This window comes from Bubalus kerabau, chromosome 1, assembly GCF_029407905.1.
Source record: "Bubalus kerabau isolate K-KA32 ecotype Philippines breed swamp buffalo chromosome 1, PCC_UOA_SB_1v2, whole genome shotgun sequence".
In the NCBI taxonomy this organism is placed as follows: domain Eukaryota; kingdom Metazoa; phylum Chordata; class Mammalia; order Artiodactyla; family Bovidae; genus Bubalus; species Bubalus kerabau.
In genome coordinates this window covers 8,814,807-8,838,998 of record NC_073624.1, presented here as the reverse complement: position 1 = coordinate 8,838,998, position 24,192 = coordinate 8,814,807, and the positions used below count along the sequence as shown (strand labels likewise).

Here is a 24,192-nt window from a genome sequence, read left to right as displayed (position 1 = left end):
CTTTCAGGGAAATGTGAAAGCATGGAGCAACCCCCCTCAAAATGGAAACCGTGAATGCAATGCACCTAACCCATGAGCAACGGCCTGAACAGCATCATATACACCTGGAAGTAGCGAAGAGCAGAGTTCACAGTCAGAGCAGAGTCACCAAACCCTGGGGTGGTCCACAAAACCCCTGAATCAAATGATTCTCTTACAGAATCAAAGAGACACACAAGTGACACACATCGGATGATGCTAAGCGTTTCCAGGAAGATAAAGCAGGAAGCAGGGAGACGGTGTGCCAGTGGAGGTGGTGAGGCGTCAGTTTTTGATACTGTGCTCAGGAAAGCCTCCCGAGGCTGTGACGCTTCAGCGGCATCTGAAAAGAGCGACACCAAGAGCCAGAGAAGAGTGAGAGAACACTGTGTGTGGGACTCAGAAGTGGCCTCCAGAAGAAACGCGCTCCCCTGGCAGGCTGTAGAAGGAAGTGTAAAGGCTCCGGGAGATGGGACTGTTGGAAGGGATCTATTACGTGCAGTGTGCTCAGACACCTTCTAACTGCCTTGGAATAAACTCTCTTCACCAACACACTGGAAACTCTCGTGGCGGCCCACCAGCATCACTGCAGAGCCTGTAGTGGCTGTCATCTGCGGGCTGGAGAGGACCCCAGGGATGATGCAGTGGGACTGGGTTCCCTGATCGCACTGGGGATAATGGCATCTGGAGTGCTAACAGCTTAATCTTAGAGACAAGCGAGGCACAAGAACCATAGCAGGCCACAGGGATGCAATGATATCAGGGGTTTTTTGTATGTTTGTTTTTACTTTCAGGGATATATAGTAATGGTTTATGAATGACAAGATGAATAGAAAATAGGTGGGCAGCCTCTGAAGTGCTGCTCTACATGAAAAAGTGAAAAAAGTGAGAGTTATTCAGTTGTGCCCAACCCTTTGTGACTCCAAGGACTATACAGTCCATGGAATTCTCCAGGCCAGAATACTGGAGTGGGTAGCCTTTCCCTTCTCCAGGAGATCTTCCCAATCCAGGGATTGAATCCAAGTCTCCCACATTGCAGACGCTGCTCTACATAAATAGATGGAAAACCTAAGTAGTGTCATTATGGGAGAAGTCACGGCCTTTTACTCAATTCCTAAACTCAAGCCAGTTCACAAAGCCAGAATCTCCTGATTGAGGGGAAGGTCAGATGCCTTGAGAAAGAATCCCGAAATGCCCACCACAGGTATATACGGTAGATCTCCTAAACCTTCCCTAGAGGACCCGAAGCCATTTACAGTAGTGACTCTCCCTGGAAAGGGAAACGCACAGAACTCCCCGGTCTTGTTAGATACTGGCTCCTAACTGACACTAATCTCTGGAGATCCAACAATGCCATTATGCTGTACTAAGTAAGGATTTATGGAAATCAGGTAACACATGAAGTCTCCACCTAGGCAACAGCTCACAATGGGTCCCGTAAAATCGCAGACCTAACTCCAGTATTTCCATGGTTTCAGAATGTATAATGGGAATAGATACACTTAGTAACTGGCAGAATCCCCACTTTAGTTTCACAACCCATAGAATTCAGGCTATTACGGTTAGACAGACCACGTAGAAACCTCAAGAATTAATTACACCTCCTCACTCCAAAAAATATTTTTTGGGAAACAGCAGACATTAGCGCTACCATCAAAGACTTAAAAGTTATAGGGGCAGTGAAAAGCCAGATAGTTTGTAGAGAATGACTAGAGATCATTGCAAATATAATCAAGTGGTGATACCAATCAGAGCTGTAATTCCAGCTGTGATGTCTTCCCTAGAGCAAATCAACACAGCCCCTGGAATCTTATGTCCAGTTATTGGCCTAGAAATGTTTCTTTAAAAACCTCTATTAATAATGAGAATCGGTCTTCATGTGGCAGAGACAGAGTATACCTTTACTGTCTTGCTTCAATCTCTTTCATCAGAGACCAGACAGACCTGGATTTCCTTGATATCCCACAGAACATCACACTGGTCCTTCACGTTGATGACACAGTGCTAACCGGACTTAATAAGCAGGAAGAAACAAGCCCTCAGCACTTCATGCATGCAGAGGCGGGAGATAAATCCTCAGAATGCTCTAGGGTTGCAACATTTGTGGAGTTTTTAGAGTATTCAGTGGTCTGTTGCATGTTAACATATCCTCTCTAAAGTGAGAGACAAGTCGTTGGGACTTCCCTGGTGGCCCAGTGGTTAAGACTCCGTGCTCCCAATGCAGGGGGCCCAGGTTCCATCTCTGCTCAGGGAACTAGATCCCACTAAGAGCCCACATGCTGCAACCCCAGCTGCAGCTGGAAAAAAAAAAAAAAAAGCACTGAGAGACAAGTCGCTGCCCCTTGAATTATCCAACACAAAGAAATAAATCACAGTGAAACAGGTGTCTTGGAATTTCAGAGGCAATGTATACCACATTTGGGTTGTGCTGCTCTGATCATTTACTGCCATTTTTTAGTGGGGATCAAAGCAAGAAAAGGTTCTGCCATAGGCCGAGGCCACTGCATAAGCTTCTCAGACAGCTGGACCATATAACCTTGAACCAATGCGAGTGCCTGATGCAGAGAGAGATGGTAAGCAGAGCATCTCGTGAGCCCCAATAGGAAAATCACAAAGCTGATCTCTAGGACTCAGGAGTCATGTCTTCTTTTGCCTACACCTCAGAACACCAAACAACTATGTGCCCATCATGTAATGGGTGTTGCCTGGTCCAAAGGACAAAGAATTGGGATTGCACAGCAGCATTCTATTGTAACATCAAATAGAACAGATGAGTCCAGACCGAGCCAGAAGGCCCATGGAAACTATACAAACAGATGGCTCAGATTCCACAGAATCTGCTCCCATTATTTACTACTCCCCGCTCAACTTCCACCTCTAGCTCCATGCAGAACTGCCAGTTAACAGAGAAAAGTATAGGGCTGGTTTACAGATGAATCTCTGGAATGCCAGGAGTAGCCAGCAGTAGTTAACTGCTAAATCAGAGTCTCACTCACAAGTGCCCTGAAAGAGTAGGAAAATCCTTCAGAAGACAGAATTGCAAACAGATGCACACTTCACATGGAAGGCAAGAAGCAATTCATGGTCGATGGGGGCTATCAGGGGCCTGGAAAAAAAAAAGATTGGAAGATGGGAGACCAATACGCAGATGAATCTTCAGGGTGTATGTGCACACTGTGTGAAGACACTCATGCCCCATAGAAGTGCCTGCCAGAGGACATTCCCTGCACAAGAGGCTCTCAAAAATCAGACGGGCAAGACACTCTGTTTAATGGACGTCAACCGCCCTCTTCCCTTAGTCGCTCTAGTGGCTGTGCGGTGGACTTTGGCCATGTGGTAGGGGTGGAGACTGCATGGGTTCAACAACATGAGCCTTCTTTCACCAAGGTCATGGCTACCATAGCTGCTGAATGCCCAACCTGTTAAGACTAGAAGTTAATGCTATATCCCTAGCATGGCACCATTTCCCAGGAAAAGCAGCCAATTACCTGGTGTCAGGTTGATTATATTGGACCTACTCATTATAAAGGGGGCAGTGCTTTGTCTTCATGAGGAGACAGATGTATTCTGGGCAGCCATGTGCCTTCCCTGCCTGCAGTCCTTCTGCTAGCGCCATTACTGAAGGTACAGAATACTTTATCTACTTTCATATCATCTCACAAACAACCCTACACAAATTATTCCAGTGTATAAACAAAGAGCAAACACTTTCCAAATCTTTTTATGAGTCTGGCAACATCTCAGTATCAAAACATAACAAAGAAAATATGAGAAAAGACAGTCCTGGTTAATTTCACTCATGGATACAGATGCAAAACTCATAAATAAAACATTAGCAAACCAAACCCAGCAAGATATATAAAAGATAATATATCATCACCAAACTGAGTGTATTACAGAAATTCAAGGTTGTTTCAACATTTGGAAATCAGCTTATTTACCAAATTAACAGCTTAAAGGAGAAAAATCTATAACCATCAATATAGATACTAAAAATGGATAAAATTAAACACATATTCATGATAAAACTGTTGACAAATCAGGACTAGAGATCTGCAAAAAACATACAGTAAACTCATCTTAATGGCAAAATGTTGAAATCATTTTCTTTAAGATACAGACTGAATCTAGGAAGACCACGATCACAGTTTCTATTCAGCACTCCCTGAATGGTTCTGCCTAGCAAGGTGAGGTAAGAAAATGAAATACAAGGTACAGTTTACAAGTGTGAAATAAATCTGCCATCATTCACAAGTGATGTGATTTTCAACCCAAGAAACTGAGAAGAATCTACAGGAAAATTGGTAAGAATTAGTTGAGCAAGGTTACTGGCTACAAAATCAATATACAACAAGTAGTTCTACTCATTTTCATCATCAACAATCTGTTAGAATATGCAATTTATAAAATTATATCTTTTACAGTAGCAACAAAAAATACATAAAGTACATAGGACTAAATCTAACAAAAGATTCATAAGACTTGTATGGGGAAAAACTATAAAATATAACACAGTGAAGTGAAAGTTGCTCAGTCGTGTCCGACTTTTTGTGACCCCATGGACTCTACACTCCATGGAATTCTCCAGGCCAGAATACTGGATTGTGTAGCCTTTCCCTTCTCCAGGGTATCTTCCCAACCCAGGGATCAAACCCAGTTCTCCTGCATTGCAGGAGGATTCTTTACCAGCTAAGCCACAAGGGAAGCCCAGGAATACTGGAGTGGGTAGCCTATCCCTTCTCCAGGGGATCTTCCTGATCCAAGAATCGAACCGGAGTCTCCCACATTGCAGGCAGATTCTTTACCAACTGAGCTATCAGGGAAGCCAACTCAATGAAGAAGACTTAAATAAACAGAATAATTTGATATTGTAAAGAGGTCACTTCTCCAAATTGATTTAAAGATTGGTGAGCCAATAAAAAACTCTAAGAGGTTTTTTCAAGGAACATGACAAGCTTTTATGTGGGAAAGCAAGCAAAGGGTCAAAAAAATTTAAAAAAAGGAAAAGAAACAAGGACTCTTCCTGATAAAGGAAAAGTCATCAAGAATTATTACAAAGGTTGAGTAATTACAAGTATTTGTTGGTTCTGGGATAGCCAAATGACTTGTGGAACAGAACAGAACTTGTGGAACAGAAAGCTGAGAAACAAAAATCCATGCATATGTGTAAACTTGCTTTAGGCTATAGATGGTACTTCAGTTCATCAGGGAAAGGACAGACTTTTCAATAACTGATGCTGGGACAGCTGGTTATTCATTTAGAAGTAAAAATGGACTCCTGCTTCAACCATACACAAAATCCAATTCCAGCGGCATTAAGAGCTTAATTGTGGAAAGCAAAACTATAAAAATCTTAACCTTTATGGTCTTGAGACAAGAAAGAATTTTTATAGATCACAAGATACAAAAAAGTACAAATCATAAAGAATGAAATTCTACCTAATTAAAATTAAGAACTTCTGCTACCAGAAAATTACCAGCCGTCATTAATGAATTTGATAAAATTGCAGGATACAAAATTAATATACAGAAATCTGTTACATTTCTATATACTAACAACATACATTAACTGTACACTTTCTGAAATATCAGAAAGAGAAATTAAGCAAACTATCCCATTTACCATTACCAGAATAAAATACCTAGGAATAAGTCTACCTAAGGAGGCAAAAGACCTGTACTCCAAAAACTATAAGACACTGATGAGAGAAACTGAAGATGACACAAACAAATGGAAAGATATACTGTGTTCTTGGGTTGGAAGAATTAATAGTTAAAATGACCAGACTACCTAAGGAAATCTACAGATTCAATGCAGTCCTTATCAAATTGCTGATGGCACTTTTCACAGAACTAGAACAAAATTTTTCTGTTTGTTTGTTTGAAAACACAAAAGACTCTGAGTAACCAATCTTAGGAAAGATGAAGGGAGCTGCAGGAATCCTACTGCCTGATTGCAGAGTATATTACAAAGCTACAGTCATCAGAACAGTGTAGTACTGACACAAAAACAGGCATATAGATCAATGGAAAGGATAGAAAGCCCAGAAATAAACCCAGGCACTTACGGTCAATTAACTTATGACAAAAGAAGCAAGATTACACAGTGTTGGAAAGACAGTCTGTTCAACAAAAATGGTGCCGGGAAAACTGGACAGCTACATGTAAAAAAAAAAATGTATTTAGATCATTTTTTAACACCACACACAAAAATAAACTCAAAATGGATTAAAGACGGGACACAAGAAAATTCCTAGAGGAAAACATAGGCAGAACACTCTCTGACATAAATCACAGCAGTATCTTTTTTGCTCTGACTCCCAGAATAATGGAAATAAACAACGGGACCTACTTAAACTCAAAAGTTTTTGCACAGTAAAGGAAACAATAAACAAAATGAAAATACAATCCATAGATTGGAAGACAATATTTGCAATGATGTGATTGACGGGATTAATCTCCAAAATTTACAGCTCATGAGGCATAACACCATCAAAACAAAGAACTCAATCAAAAAATGAGCAGAATACCTACGTAGACATTTCTTCAAAGAAGACATACAGATGGCCTGAGAGGCAGAAGAAAAGGTGTTCAATATTCCCAATTATTAGAGAAATGCAAATCAAAACTACGAGTATCACCTCACACCAGTCAAAATGACTATCATCAAAAAATCCACAAACAAAAATAAATAAATAAAAGAATAAACAAAAGATCCACAAACAATGTACGTTGGAGAGGATGTGGAGTGAAGGGAACCCTCCTACACTGTTGGTGGGAATGTAAACTGGTACAGACACTATGGAGAGCAGTGCAGAGGTTCCTTAAAAAACTAAAAATAGAGCTACCATATGGCCTGCTCCATATGGTAGCTCCTAGAGGAGCTATCCCTCATTGAAGGTCAGGAAGGGCGGTGGTGAGGAGATACCCCTCATCCAAGGTAAGGAGCAGCGGCTGTGCTTTGCTGGAGCAGCCGTGAAGAGATACCCCATGCCCAAGGTAAGAGAAACCCAAGTAAGACGGTAGGTGTTGCAAGAGAGCATCAGAGGGCAGACACACTGAAACCATACTCACAGAAAACTAGTCAATCTAATCACACTAGGACCACAGCCTTGTCTGACTCAATGAAACTAAGCCATGCCCGTGGGGCAACCCAAGATGGTCGGGTTATGGTGGAGAGATCTGACAGAATGTGGTCCACTGGAGAAGGGAATGGCAAACCACTTCAGTATTCTTGCCTTGAGAACTCCATGAACAGTATGAAAAGGCAAAATGATAGGATACTGAAAGAGGAACTCCCCAAGTCAGTAGGTGCTACTGGAGATCAGTGGAGAAATAACTCCAGAAAGAATGAAGGGATGGAGCCAAAGCAAAAAGAATATCCAGCTGTGGATGTGACTGGTGATAGAAGCAAGGTCCAATGCTGTAAAGAGCAATATTGCATAGGAACCTGGAATGTCAGGTCCATGAATCAAGGCAAATTGGAAGTGGTCAAACAAGAGATGGCAAGAGTGAATGTCGACATTCTAGGAATCAGCTAACTGAAATGGACTGGAATGGGTGAATTTAACTCAGATGACCATTATATCTACTACTTCTTCTGAATCCCTCAGAAGAAATGGAATAGCCATCATGGTCAACAAAAGAGTCCGAAATGCAGTACTTGGATGTAATCTCAAAAACGACAGAATGATCTCTGTTTGTTTCCAAGGCAAACCATTCAATATCACAGTAATCCAAGTCTATGCCCCAACCAGTAACGCTGAAGAAGCTGAAGTTGAATGGTTCTATGAAGATCTACAAGACCTTTTAGAACTAACACCCAAAAAAGATGTCCTTTTCATTATAGGGGACTGGAATGCAAAAGTAGGAAGTCAAGAAACACCTGGAGTAACAGGCAAATTTGGCCTTGGAATACGGAATGAAGCAGGCAAAGGCTAATAGAGTTTTGCCAAGAGAACGCACTGGTCATAGCAAACACCCTTTTCCAACAACACAAGAGAAGACTCTACACATGGACATCATCAGATGGTCAACACCAAAATCAGACTGATTATATTCTTTGTAGCCAAAGATGGAGAAACTCTATACAGTCAACAAAAACAAGACCAGGAGCTGACTGTGGCTCAGATCATGAACTCCTTATTGCCAAATTCAGACTTAAATTGAAGAAAGTAGGGGAAACCACTAGACCATTCAGATCAGATCAGATCAGTCGCTCAGTCGTGTCCGACTTTTTGTGACCCCATGAATCACAGCACACCAGGCCTCCCTGTCCATCACCAACTCCTGGAGTTCACTCAGACTCACGTCCATCGAGTCAGTGATGCCATCCAGCCATCTCATCCTCTGTCGTCCCCTTCTCCTCCTGTCCCCAATCCCTCCCAGCATCAGAGTCTTTTCCAATGAGTCAACTCTTCGCATGAGGTGGCCAAAGTACTGGAGTTTCAGCTTTAGCATCATTCCTTCCAAAGAAATCCCAGGGCTGATCTCCTTCAGAATGGACTGGTTGGATCTCCTTGCAGTCCAAGGGACTCTCAAAAGTCTTCTCCAACACCACAGTTCAAAAGCATCAATTCTTCGGCACTCAGCAGTGGAAACAGTGTCAGACTTTATTTTTCTGGGCTCCAAAATCACTACAGATGGTGACTGCAGCCATGAAATTAAAAGACGCTTACTCCTTGGAAGGAAAGTTATGACCAACCTAGATAGCATATTCAAAAGCAGAGACATTACTTTGCCAACAAAGGTTCATCTAGTCAAGGCTATGGTTTTTCCTGTGGTCATGTATGGATGTGAGAGTTGGACTGTGAAGAAGACCATTCAGGTATGACCTAAATCAAATCCCTTATGATTATACAGTGGAAGTGAGAAATAGATTTAAGGGCCTAGATTTGATAGAGTGCCTGATGAACTATGGAATGAGGTTCGTGACATTGTACAGGAGACAGGGATCAAGACCATCTCCATGGAAAAGAAATGCAAAAAAGCAAAATGGCTGTCTGGAGAGGCCTTACAAATAGCTGTGAAAAGAAGAGAAGTGAAAAGCAAACAAGAAAAGGAAAGATATAAGCATCTGAATGCAGAATTCCAAAGAATAGCAAGAAGAGATAAGAAAGCCTTCCTCAGTGATCAATGCAAAGAAATAGAGGAAAACAAGAGAATGGGAAAGACTAGAGATCTCTTCAAGAAAATTAGAGATACCAAGGGAACATTTCATGCAAAGCTGGGCTCGATAAAGGACAGAAATGGTACGGACCTAACAGAAGCAGAAGATATTAAGAAGAGGTGGCAAGAATACACAGAAGAACTGTACAAAAAAGAGCTTCATGACCAAGATAATCACGATGATGTGATCACTCACCTAGAGCCAGACATCCTGGAATGTGAAGTCAAGTGGGCCTTAGAAAGCATCACTACGAACAAAGCTAGTGGAGGTGATGGAATTCCAGTTGAGCTATTTCAAATCCTGAAAGATGATGCTGTGAAAGTGCTGCACTCAATATGCCAGGAAATTTGGAAAACTCAGCAGTGGCCACAGGACTGGAAAAGGTCAGTTTTCATTCCAGTCCCAAAGAAAGGCAATGCCAAAGAATGCTCAAACTACCACACAATTGCACTCATCTCACAAGCTAGTAAAGTAATGCTCAAAATTCTCCAAGCCAGGCTTCAGCAATATGTGAACCATGAACTTCCAGATGTTCAAGCTGGTTTTAGAAAAGGCAGAGGAACCAGAGATCAAATTGCCAACATCCACTGGATCATGGAAAAAGCAAGAGAGTTCCAGAAAAACATCTATTTCTGCTTTATGGACTATACCAAAGCCTTTGACTGTGTGGATCACAGTAAACTGTGGAAAATTCTGAAAGAGATGGGAATACCAGACCACCTGACCTGCCTTTTGAGAAATCTGTATGCAGGTCAGGAAGCAACAATTAGAACTGGACATGGAACAACAGACTGGTTCCCAATAGGAAAAGGAGTACGTCAAGGCTGTATACTGTCACTCTGCTTATTTAACTTCTATGCATAGTACATCATGAGAAATGCTGGACTGGAAGAAACACAGGCTGGAATCAAGATTGCCGGGAGAAATATCAATAACCTCAGATATGCAGATGACACCACCTTTATGGCAGAAAGTGAAGAGGAACTAAAAAGCCTCTTGATGAAAGTGAAAGTGGAGAGTGAAAAAGTTGGCTTAAAGCTCAACATTCAGAAAATGAAGATCATGGCATCTGGTCCCAACACTTCATGGGAAATAGATGGGGAAACAGTGGAAACAGTGTCAGACTTTATTTTTCTGGGCTCCAAAATCACTGCAGATGGTGACTGCAGCCATGCAATTAAAAGACGCTTACTCCTTGGAAAGAAAGTTATGACCAACCTAGATAGCATATTCAAACGCAGAGACATTACTTTGCCAACAAAGGTCTGTCTAGTCAAGGCTATGGTTTTTCCTGTGGTCATGTATGGATGTGAGAGTTGGACTGTGAAGAAGGCTGAGTGCCAAAGAATTTATGCTTTTGTGCTGTGGTGTTGGAGAAGACTCTTGAGAGTCCCTTGGACTGCAAGGAGATCCAACCAGTCCATTCTGAAGGAGATCAGCCCTGGGATTTCTTTGGAAGGAATGATGCTAAAGCTGAAACTCCAGTACTTTGGCCACCTCATGCAAAGAGTTGACTCATTGGAAAAGACTCTGATGCTAGGAGGGATTGGGGGCAGGAGGAGAAGGGGACGACAGAGGATGAGATGGCTGGATGGCATCACTGACTCGATAGACGTGAGTCTGGGTGAACTCCAGGAGTTGGTGATGGACAGGGAGGCCTGGTGTGCTGCGATTCATGGGGTCACAAAGAGTCGGACACGACTGAGCGACTGAACTGAACTGAACTGACTGATGGCACTGCAATCCCACTCTGGGGATATACCTGGAGAAAAACATGGTCTGAAAGGATACATGCACCCCCATGTTCACTGCAACACTGTTTACAACAGCCAAAACAGGGAAGGGAGATTTTAGTTCTATCTACATGGTTTGAATTTTAAAAATCAGAATATATTCACTTATTATTTAGGTAATGTAAAAATAAATAAATCTTATTAAATAAATAATTATGATACAAAACTATAAATTCTATTTTGGGGGTATGGGCAAAGTCCTATGGGAACACATTGAAAGGAGAAACTAGTGTGCGGAAAGATTTTATAGCAATAGTGACATTTGAGCTGTGCCTTGCTGTTTTTTTTTTTTTTTAAATTTATTTATTTTCTAATTGCAAGATAAATGCTTTACAGAAATGTGTTGGTTTCTGCCAAACGAGCTAGGCCTTGCTGTTTGAATAGGATTTTGTTAAGCATTCATTACTTGGTGGAGAATTGTGGCAGACTGTATATTCCAAAGACGACTGTGCTAATACACTTCCCACTGCATATGCTTTTTTTTCAATATGACTTTGACACTTGTGCATTGAGAGGCAGGCGTCTCCGTACCCGCCCCTTGAACTTTGGAAAGACTTCTCGATTGCCTTGATAAACTGAATGGGGTGGGGGGAAGTATCCTGGCGTGGCTTTTGAAATTATTCAGCTCTGCTTGGTTGTTTCCTTCACAGGATGCTGAACCTTGGAACCCAGCCACCGTGCTACAGGGATGCCCAAACTAGCCCACGGGGAGAGACCACATGTGGAGAGAAACTGAGGCTCCCAGCGGACACAGCAAGCATCAATTACCGGACAAGTGAGTGGATGAGCCATCAGATGATTCCTGTCCCCAGCCTCTGTGTTCTTGAGCTGAGGCCCAGACATACGTCATGGAGCAAAGACCAGTCGCCCCCACTGTGCCCTGTCCTAATTCCCGACCCAGAGAATCTGTGAGCAGAATAAATGGCTATTTTATGCCACAAAAGTTTTAGAGCAATGTGTTACACAGCTGAAGTAACTGGAACAAAGACATTTTAAGGAGAGAGTAATAGAATGTCACAAAGTATTGTGAATACTGGCAGTATTGGCGATGAGGCCATAAAGGTTGGCTGGAACCAGAGTATGAAAAGTCTTACAAGACAGTAAAAAAAAAAAAAAAAAAAATTAAACTTACTGGCAGTAGAGAACTGTTAAAAGGTTTTAAGCTGGAAAAAAATGAAATGCTAAGATCTGCATTTGCAAGCTATCTCTGAGATCAGTGTGAAGGGAAGACTGGAGAAAAGACTCAAAACAGAAATTCAATAAAGATTTTAAAAATGGTTCACATAAAAAAAAAATCTTTAAAAAAAATGGGAAAAGCTCCTCCAATTAAGATGAGTCCTAAACAAGTAAAAGGGTAGAATCATCTCTCAAGCGATATGCTTTGTGACATTTTTCCTCTTAAGGGTTGCTTCTGATGCTCATTTATACTCAATTTCTTGTATTAAAATGCTGGCAGAGAGAAGCATGTCACACAAAAACCTGCACAGAAGTATTTACAGCAGCTTTAGCTAAAATTGCCAAAACTTGGACATAACCAGGATGTTCTTCAGTAGGTGAATGGATAAATTCCCTCGTATATCTTACTCCGCACTAATGAAAAAAAATGCACTATTAAGCCATGAAAAGCCATGGAGGAACCTTAAATGCACATTACTAACTGAAAGAAGCCATCTGAAAAGGTTACATACTGCATGATTCTCACTTCATGAATTTCTGGAAAAAGGCAAAACTCTGAAGATACTTAAAATGTCAGTGGTTTTCAGGGGTTACAGAGGAGGGAGGAAAGAACAGACAGAGCATAGAGGATTTTTAGGGCAGAGATGCACTCTGTAGGATACTGTAATGGTGGATACGTGTTGTATACGTTTGTCAAAACCCATAGAATGTGCACCACCAAGAGTGAACACCAACAAAAAGTATGGTCTTTGGATGATTTAAAAAAAAAAAGTGTTAATGTAGGTTCACTGTTTGCAGCAAATGCATCACTCTGGTGTGGGATGCTGATAGTGCAGAATGTTGTGCTTGTCTGGGGAAGAGGGGTATATGGGGAAATCTTGGTACCTTCCCTCAATTTTGCTGTGAACCTAAAACTGTTCTTAAAAAAGTCTATTAAAAATATTAGGGGATGGAAATGTTAGGGGATATTAAAACACAAAAACATTTTCCTTACGTTTTCTTTCAAATTTCTGGATCTGGACCAATTTACATAAACTGTATTCTAAGAATAAAAGCAAGCTGTCTAAAAAATTGTTACCACTTATAACCAATTATTTATGTGAATAACGCCAACCTTATACCACAAATATCACCATAACCCACAATTTCTTGTTTCTGGGTTGATTAAAATATCCTCACCAGTCTCAGAACTGGCTTTATAAGAAAACTATATACAAGTGACTTTTACAGTAAAACTATACTAATAAACTTCAGTTTTAATATTTTGGATATTGGGACTCTATATAATGGGAAACTAAGGTGCATGGTCCAAAGATGAGGGAGAAGATGAATCTCGGAATATAAGGAGCCAACTCTGTGAAAAGGATGCCTGGATGAAAATAAAAGCAAAGATATATGAGCGGATAAAAACTACTCGGAACGTTTTGTTCATCTTCACAGATCTTTTATCCTTTTTTTCTGAGAAAATCAAGGGAAGAATGTATTGGAAACTGAGTTCATGGAGAACAGACAGGCTGGAGTGGCTGGACAGTGGATCAATCAGATCTTGAGTAGCAGTAGAGCCTGGCTGGAATTCGATAGTGTAATTTATTGGAGGCCAGTAGTACATGTGCCATTCTCTAGTGTTAATTCCTCAAGAGATCATGAACAAATCTGTGGGACACCATGCTTCATACTTTCTCACATTTTCATCTAATGCTTGCTTCTGAAAAATATAAGCTCTTCATCAAAGAGAAGATTAATACAAACAAGAAAAGGAGCTAAAATGAACTTTATGCTTTAAAGAAAAAAAATTTACGAATATAAAAGATTTAACATTTGTAGTTAATAATTTTTGAAATGAAACAATGAAAATGAATAAAGCAAAACAGACAAAAACATTGAAACAAATAGTAAAACAAGGTTCTTGGACCCTGTGTGGACTGAATTTATCCATGTTAATCTTTTCCCACAGGACCAAAGTTAAAGCCACTGTTGCTATATTTCACAAAATAAAATCTGACAAAAAACAATACCTGTCCAGTGTTTCTTATTCACGTTTCTGAGTACAATTTTTATTCTTTAATTTACCTGTATCCCAGAGATTATAGACATCTGTTTGCCCTTCTGACAACCGCGCCGTTGATGAGATAATGGAAGTAGGAATTATCGGCAAAACTGGCTTTGGATCATCCTCACAAAATAACATCAGGTCCTTATGGAAAGCAAAAGAGAACACGAAAGTAGAAAAAAATTAATCCCATTGCTTCAATTTGCCACAGCAAATGGACAATTTACGTAGACACAATGCGTCTATATGTGCTAACATTATCATACATTTGGATTGAAAATTAGCACAGAAGTTATCTACACTTGGGTGTCCACTGAATGTTGAGTGGTTTTCTACCCTTTAAAAAGCCCTCTCCCTGCAGCAATGTGGTTGGACCAAGAGAATATTATGCTTAGTGAAATGTCAGACAGAGAAAGACAAATATTGTTCGACATCACTTACACGTGGAATATAAAAATAATGCAAATAAATGTATAGGCAAAACAGACTCACATATATAAAAAACAACTAATGGTTACCAAGAGAAGAAGCAAGGTGGAGGGGCATATTACGAACATGGGATTAAGAGATACCAACCACCATGTACAAAACAGATAAGCAACAAGGATATATTGTAATAGCACAGGAAATTATAGCCATTATCTTGTAACAACTTTTAATGGAGTATATCTGTAAAAATACTGAATTACTATGCTGTACATCCAAAATTAACAAAATATTTTAAATCAACTATACTCCAATTAATATTAATAAATAATTAAAAAAACAATCTGTACCTTCTAAGTATGAAAAAAAATCACTCATTGTTACCTAGTACAGATAAGCAATGATTTCTTTGAGGGCATTAACTTTCCCTACCACTTCTTGAACATCCTTAGAACTTACTATCTTAGAGGCAGATTCTGTTTTATTGGTAGTAACAAAGTTACCTGTGTGTGTCTTCTATCCATGTTTAAAATTTTAAACTTTTTATCACGGAGTAAAGAAACCAGACAATAATCCAGTCAAGTAGGTTAAACAAGAATCAACTCAACCAGTCTTGTTTCATTTGTATCTTTACCACTTTCCATCTATTTTATTTTGAAGCAAATCTTAGACATATCACTTATTTCAATATGTCTCTCAAATGATAAGAACTCTAACAATAATAATTGTGTTTACAACTACAAAAGATAATACTGTGAAAGTGCTGCACTCAATATGCCAGCAAATTTGGAAAATTCAGCAGTGACCACAGGACCGGAAAAGGTTAGTTTTCATTCCAATCTCTAAAAAAGGCAACGGCAAAGAATGCTCAAGCTACTGTACAATTGCATTCATCTCACTTGCTAGTAAAGTAATGCTCAAAATTCTCCAAGCCAGGCTTCAACAGTATGTGAACTGTGAATTTTCAGGTGTTCAAGCTGGATTTATAAAAGGCAGAGGAACCAGAGATCAAATTGCCAACATCCGCTGGATCATGGAAAAAGCAAGAGAGTTCCAGAAAAACATCTATTTCTGCTTTATTGACTATGCCAAAGCCTTTGACTGTGTGGATCACAACAAACTGTGGAAAATTCTGAAAGAGATGGGAATATCAGACCACCTGACCTGCCTCCTGAGAAATCTGTATACAGATCAGGAAGCAACAGTTAGAACTGGACATGGAACAACAGACTGGTTCCAAATCGGGAAAGGAATACGTCAAGGCTGTATATTATCACCCTGCTTATTTCACTTATATGCAGAGTATATCATGAGGAACGCTGGGCTGGAAGAAGCACAAGCTGGAATCAAGACTGCAGGGAGAAATATCAATAACCTCAGATATGCAGATGATACCATCCTTATGGCATAAACCAAAGAACTAAAGAGACTCTTGATGAAAGTGAAAGAGGAGAGTGAAAAAGTTGGCTTAAAGCTCAACATTCAGAAAACTAAGATCATGGCATCTGGTCCCATCACTTCAAGGTAAATAGATGGGGAAACAGTAGAAACAGTGAGAGACTTTATTTTTCTGGGCTCCAAAATCACTGCAGATGGTGACTGTAGCCATGAAATTAAAAAGATGCTTGCTCCTTGGAAGAAAAGCTATGAGCAACCTAGACAGCATATTAAAAAGCAGAGACATTACTTTGGCAACAAAGGTCTGTCTAGTCAAAGCTATGGTTTTCCAGTAGTCATGTATGGATCTGAGAATTGGACTATAAAGAAAGCTGAGCACAGAGGAATTGATGCTTTTGAACTGTGGTGTTGGAGAAGACTCTTGAGAGTCCCTTGGCCTGCAAGGAGATCCAACCAGTCCATCCTAAAGGAGATCAGTCCTGAATATTCATTAGAAGGACTGATGCTGAAGCTGAAATTCCAATACTTTGACCACCACCTGATGTGAAGAACTGACTCATTTGAAAAGAGCTGGGAAAGATTGAAGGTGGGAGGAGAAGGGCATGACAAAGGATGAGATGGTTGGATGGCATCACTGACTCAATGGACATGAGTTTGAGTAAACTCTGGGAGTTGGTGATGGACAGGGAGGCCTGATGTGTTGCAGTCCATGGGATTGCAAAGAGTTGAACACGACTGAGCGACTGAACTGAACTGATGAACGTCACAATAACTCAATGTCATCAATAATGATAAACTGTTCAGACTTTCAATTTAACATAACTGTCATAAATAGGTTTTTCTACAGCTTGTCTGGAGAAGGATCCAAACAAAGTCTTCACAGTGGGATTGGATGACTTGTCTTTCTTCCCCTATGAATAGGAGAAAATGTTTTTTTCAGTAATTACTGAGGCATAATTAACAAAAATTAAAATGCAAAACCGTAAGTATAAAGCTCAATAACTTTTAATATTATGTGTATACTTAAGTAATCACATTTCCTTCACTCCAGAAAGTTCCCTCAAGCTCCTTTCCAATTGATACCATCCTCTCATCACCAGTAAAGAGTATTATACTTTATATCACCATCAATGTTTGCCTGTTCTTGGACTTCATATAAATGTAGCCATACATTATGTATTCTTTTGTATCTGATTCCCACTGCTTAACATAGTATTTGTGAGATGCATCCATGTTTTGGGTGTATTGGTACTTTTTTCTGTAAAAAGTATTACACTGTATGAAAATATCACAATTTGTTTATCTGCTCTCCTGCACATGGACATTTTGGTTGTTTCCACATTTCAGCTATTATGAATATAATGGACATTCTTGCATGAATCTTTTTGTGGACAACTGTATTCATTACTCCTGGATATCTACACGGGAGGAGAATGGCTCAGTCATAGAATAGATTTATTTTTAACATCTTTAGAAACTGTCAAACCATTTTCCAGGTGATTTGCAACTTTTTATAATTCATCAATATTCTGCAATCATTGTATATTCACATTCAGTTGTAAGAAATAACACAGAGAGATCTTGTGTGTCCTTTACACAGTTTCCCCTATAAGTAACATTGTGCGAAATTATAGAACAAAATCATATTCAGGATACTGACATTGTTATGGTCAAAATACACAAGATTTCCATCACCATAAGTCTCCTTCCTGATGCTTTTATTACCATGCCCTGCTCCCAACAACTACTAGTGTGTTCATTTCTGTAATTCTGACATTTGAAGAATGTTATATAAATGGAATAAAACAGGATGTAACCTTTGGAGATTGGTTTTTTCACCTGGCATAATTCCCAGAGAGTCATCCAAGTTGTTGCATGCATCAATAACTTGTTCCTTTTTATTGCCAAGCAGTAAAGGCAAAGTGGTTGTCTGAGGAGGCTTTACATATAGCTGAGGAAGAGAAGCGAAAGGCAAGAGAGAAAGGGAAAGATACACCCAACTGAATGCAGAGTTCCAGAGAATAGCAAGGAGAGATTAGAAGCCCTTCTTCAATGAACAATGCAAAGAAATAGAAGAAAACAATAGAATGGGAAAGACTAGAGATCTCTTTAAGAAATTTGGAAATGTCAAGGGAACATGTCATGCAAGAATGGGCACAATAAAGGACAGAAATGGCAAGGATCTAACAGAAGCAAAAGAGATTAAGAAGATGTGGCAAGAATACACAGAAGAACTATACAAAAAAGGTCTTAATGACCCGGATAACCACAATGGTGTGGTCGCTCCCCTAGAGCCAGACATACCGGAGTGTGAAGTCAAGTGGGCCTTAGGAAGGATCAAAGCTAGTGGAGTGATGGAATTCCAGCTGAGCTATTTCAAATCCTAAAAGATAGTGCTGTTAAACTGTTCCAATCAATATGTCAGCAAATTCGGAGAACTCAGCAGTGGCCACAGGACTGGAAGAGGTCAGTTTTCACTTCAATCCCAAAGAAAGGCAATGCTAAAGAATGTTCAAACTACCGTACAATTGTGTTCATTTTGCATGCTAGCACGGCTATGCTCGAAATCGCTAGGCTTCAGCAGAACTTCCAAATGTACAACGTGGGTTTCCAAGAGGAAAGGAACCAGTGATCAAATTGCCAACATTCGCTGGATCATAGAGAAAGCAAGGGAATTCAAAAATTTTATCTACTTCTACTTCATTGACTACGCTAAAGCCTATGACTATGTGGACCACAACAAACTGGAAATTTTTTGAGATGGGAATACCAGACCACCATACTTGTCTCCTCAGAAACTTGTATGCAGGTCAAGGAAGCAACAGTTAGAACTGGACATGGAACAACTGACTAGTTTAAAATTGGGAAAGGAGTAGGTCAAGGCTGTATATCATCACCCTGCTTATTTATTTTCTAATGTAGAGTTCAGTCGATAAATCACGCCTAATTCTTTGTGACCCCATGGACTGCAGCATGCCAGGCTCCCCTGTCCTTCACTCCCTCCCCCAGTTTGCTCAAATTCATGTCCATGGAGTTGGCGATGTCATCTAACCATCTCATCTTCTGTCACTCCCTTCTCCTCTTGTCCTCAGTCTTTTCCAGCATCAGGGTCTTTTTCAATGAGTCAGATGTTCATATCAAGTGGCCAAAGTATTGGAGCTTCAACTTCAGCATCAGTCCTTCCAATCAATATTCAGGGTTGATTTCCTTTAGGACTGACTGGTTTGATCTCCCTGCAGTCCAAAGGACTCTCAACAGTCTTCAGGGTATATCATGCAAAATGCCAGGCTAGATGAATCATAAGCTGGAATCAAGATTGCTGGGAGAAATATCAATAACCTCAGATATGCAGATAATATCACTCTAATGGCAGAAAGTGAAGAGGAACTAAAGACACTCCTGATGAGGATGAAAGAGGACAGTGAAAAAGCTGGCTTGAAATTCAACATTAAAGAACGAAAATTATGGCCTCTGGTCCCATCACCTCATGGCAATTAGAAGGGGAAAAAGTGGAAGCAGTGACAGATTTAATTTTCTTGGGCTTCAAAATCACTGTAGATGGTGACTGCAGTCATGAAATTAAAAGACACTTGCTCCTTGGAAGGAAAGTTATGACAAACCCAAACACAGTACTAAAAAGCAGAGACATCACTTAGCCAACAAAGGTCTGCATAGTCAAAGCTACGGTTTTTCCAGTAGTCAAGTATGGATGTGAGAGTTGGACCATAAAGAAGGCTTAGCACACAAGAATTGATGCTTTTGAACTGTGGTGCTGGAGAAGACTCTTGAGAGTCCCTTGGACAGTAAAGAGATCAAAGCTGTCAATCCTAAAGGAAATCAGTCCTGAATATTCATTGGAAGGACTGATGCTGAAGCTGAAGCTCCAGTACTTTAGCCACCTGATGCAAAGAGCGAGCTGACACTGGAAAAGACCCTGATGCTGGGAAAGATTGAAGGCAAAAGAACGGGGTGAAAGAGGATGAGATGGTAAGGTAGCATCGACAACTCCATGCACATGAATTTGAGCAAACTCTGAGATAGTGGAGGACAGAGGAGCCTGGCATGGTGTGGTTCATAGGATTTCCCAAGCAAGAATACTGCAATGGGTTGCTATTTCCTTCTCCAGAGGATCTTCCTGAGCCAAGGATCAAACACATCTCTAAATCTGCACTGGCAGGCAGATTCTTTACCACTGTACCACCTGGGAAGTTCAGGACCCATGGACAAAGACCAAATGTGTATTTCTTCCTATGATCACAATATCACAATCTTATAGAAGTCCAATTTTAATGTAGTCAAATTCTCCTCTATTTAATGGCATCTAGATATGAAGTTATTTCTAGAAATACTTTCTCTAGTGTAAGACTTTATAAAATGTCACCCCAGCTTTTTATTTCAAGAGACTATTTTAGGTTCATAGTAAAGTTGAGAGAAAGCTACAGAGATTTCCCTGTACATCTCTATAGTCCAAGGGGTCACAGAGTCAGACATGACTTAGCAACTAAACAACCACCACCACCAACAACAACTATAGTTCCTGGCACAGAGCTCCCAAAACCCTTGGAATTTCCTGGGTGATAGGAGTATCTTTTGTTCTAATGAAGTGACTCTTGGCTGGTTCTTCAAGGCTTCAAGATGGGGACTGGCCATGAGAAAGCTCAAGCCATGGTTAGAGACTTGAAACTTTCAGCCCTAACCTTCCAAGAAGGGAGGTGGGTTGGAGATTCAGTTAATGATCGATCATGCTTATATGATGAAGCTTCCACTAAAAAATCCTAGGTACATAGTACAAAGAGCTTCTGGGTTGGTGAACACAACTGCATGCTGGGAGACTGGTACACCCAATTCCGTGGATACAGAAGCTCCTGCACACAAAATGGCTTTGGGTGCATTTTTCAATCTCAGCTTATATATTTCTTCATCTGCCTGTTCATTTGTGTTCTTTATATATTCTTTATTATATAATAAACCAATAAATGTAACTGTTTCCCCGACTATGTAAGCAAATACTGCTAAAAGCTGTTTTATCAAATGATCGAACCTCAGGAAGGGGTCACTGGGACATGAATTTATAGTGGCCAGCCAAAAGTATAGGTGACAACCTGGGACCTGCAATTGGTATCTGAAGCAGAGGCGGAGAGAAGGAAGTGTTGTGGACTGAGCCCTTAGCCTGTGGGATCTGATGCTGTCTCTAGGAGAAAGCATCAGAAATAAATTAAATTGTAGGACATCCAGCTGGTGTCAGAGAATTGCCTGAAGTATAGAAAACCCATGTCTCTGATGTTAGAAGTGGAATGTGGCAGCAGTATGACAGTTAAGGCGAAACATGGGTGGGGTGGGGGTGGGTGGTGGATAATGTGTTTTTATTTTAAAAAGGCAAAAAAAAAACCCATAAATAAAGTAAAAAATCAAATGAATGACAAAGGATTAATCTACAGAATACATTAATATAAGCGGCTCATACAGCTAAACATCAGGAAAACAAACAGCCCATTGAAAAAAGGGGCAAAGACCTAAACAGACATTTCTCCAAAGAAGACATACAGATGGCCAATAAACACATGAAAAGATGCTCAACATCACTTGTTATTAGATAAAAGCAAATCAAAACTACAATGAGGTATCACCTCACACCAGTCAGAGGGGCCATTATCAAAAAATCTACAAACAATAAATGCTGGAGAGGGTGTGGAGAAAAGGGGACCTCTTGCTCTGTTGGTGGGAATGTAAACTGATAAAGCCTCTATGGAGAACAGTATGGAGATTCCTTAAAAAACTAGGAATAAAACTACCATATGACCCAGCAGTTCCACTACTGGGCACATACCCTGAGGAAACAAGAATGGAAAAAGACTCTTATATCCCAATGTTCATCACAGCACTATTTACAATAGCTAGAACATGGTAGCAGCCTAGGTTTCCATTGACAGATAAACGGATAAAGAAGTTGTACATACAATGGAATATTACTCAGCCATAAGAAAGAATGCATTGAGTCAGTTCTAATGAGGTGTATAAACCTAGAGCTTATTATGCAAAGTGAAATAGGACAGAAAGAAAAAAAACAAATATTGTATATTAACGCATGTATATGGAATCTAGAAAAATGGTGCTGATGAATCTCCATGCAGGGCAGCAGTGGAAATGCAGACATAGTGAGCAAAGTTGTGAACACAATGAGAAGAGGAGGATGGGATGAATTGGGAGAGCAGCACTGAAACATACACATTCAGCTCAGTTCAGTTGCTCAGTTGTGTCTGACTCTTTGTGACCCCATGAACTCCAGCACACCAGCCTTCCCTGTCCATCACCAACTCCTGGAGTTTACTCAAACTCATGTCCATTGAGTTGGTGATGCCATCCAACCATCTCATTCTCTGTCATCCCCTTCTCCCGCCATCAATCTTTCCCAGCATCGGGGTCTTTTCCAATGAGTCAGCTCTTCGCATCAGGTGGCCAAAGTATTGACGTTTCAGCTTCAGCATCAGTCCTTCCAATGAATATTCAGGACTGATTTCCTTTAGGATGGACTGGTTGGATCACCTTGCAGTCCAGAGGACTCTCAAGAGTCTTCTCCAACACCACAGTTCAAAAGCATCAATTCTTCAGTGGTCAGCTTTCTTTATGGTCCATATTTTACCATATGTAAAATAGAGACCTAGTGGGAATTTGCTGTATGATGCAGGGAGCTCAAAACAGGTACTCTGTGACAACGTAGAGGTGTAGGATGGGGTGCAAGGTGGGAGGGAGGTTCAAGAGGTAGGGGACATATGTATACCTATGGCTGGTTCATGTTGATGTATGGCAGAAACCAACACAACATTGTAAAGCAATTATCCTCCAATTAAAAATAAATTTTAAAAAATCAAGTGAAAACTAAAAATGATTAGATAAAGGACCAGATAATGGGTTAAATATTTAACAGACAAATAGCTCTAGTAACTGATAAAGAAAAAGATAGAAACCAAGTGGAAACATGGGCCAAAGACATAAATCAATCAATAAATAAAAAGAAACACAAAGCCCAATAAACATGTGATAAGTTGTTCAAACTTACAATTAAGATAAAAGAAATTTAAACAAGATTTTTCTACCTCTTAGATTGACAAAGATGTAGAAATTTGATAATACTCAGTATATACAAAGATGAGGGGATACACTTTTGGTGGATACAAAGTGGTGCAACTTTTGAGAGGAGGATTTGGCAGTACTTTTCAAAACTAAAAATAAATATAACCTTTCAGCAATTCCACTTTTGGGACAGCATCATAAAAATGCATGTACAAGGTTGTTATTGCAACACTGCTTTTAATAGGCAAAAACATTAAAAAAATCCCAAAATGATTACCAACAGGGATGGGTTAAATAAATTAAGATTAATTTATACATCAAGAATACAACATAAGATAAATAAGTTCTTACCCTTTTATATTGCTTAAACTTTTCTCAGTATTTTCTAATTTAAAAAGAATAAAAATATAAAAATGGAAACAAATGACTTTTAAGCACAAAGCAAAGATACAAAAAAGAGGTAAAAGGAAGATGAATTAACATAATTAGAATAAGTATAATGTTCATTTCTCTAACAGCTTTGATATGTTCAAATTTTTGCAAATATCATAAATGATATATGTTAATAGACTCAAGAATAAAAATTGTTTACTCTTCACTTAATAAATAATAAACAGAGGCAGTAAGAAATAAACATTTTTCTTCTGTCACTAGCGATTTAGTAACTCAGAACTACAATAAGGCTTTGGTCAGCTTTAATTTTGTGTGAACCAATTTATAGCATCCCTAACTGTTGCTATGGAAACAACTGAGAGCCAAAAAAATCATAACCTCATTGTTGGATTTTCTCAAGTAGGAAAAGAGGAAGGTCTTTTGAGCTGATGAAAAGCTACAAATAGCCTTACTAATTAGCAAATTTAATAATAAAAATTCTGGACAGTATGCAAAGACAGAACTCATCCATGTCTAAGTGTCATAAATTTAAAGGCTTTCTCTAGTTTTGAATGCATCAGAGGCAAGTACTATCCGGTTTTGAAAGTCCTATCCTGTTCAGAATTTTACTTACTGCTTTTAGATCATTTTTGCATTTGTAGAAAGAGAATAGTTAAAGAAGTTGCTATTAAAAGTTTTTAAAAGATTTTTTAAGTACC

The 24,192-nt window shown here is 39.7% G+C and overlaps 1 protein-coding gene across 2 annotated transcripts in view; it reads right to left on the bottom strand.

Annotated features, from left to right (window-relative positions):
• Positions 1-24,192, bottom strand: part of ENTHD1 (ENTH domain containing 1) — a 93,211-nt gene that overhangs the window by 29,355 nt on the left and 39,664 nt on the right. For both annotated transcript variants that reach the window (XM_055566822.1, XM_055566828.1), the window contains one exon: positions 14,227-14,350. In XM_055566822.1, coding sequence (XP_055422797.1) covers positions 14,227-14,350 — 124 coding nt within the window. The remainder of the gene's footprint in view (positions 1-14,226; positions 14,351-24,192) is intronic.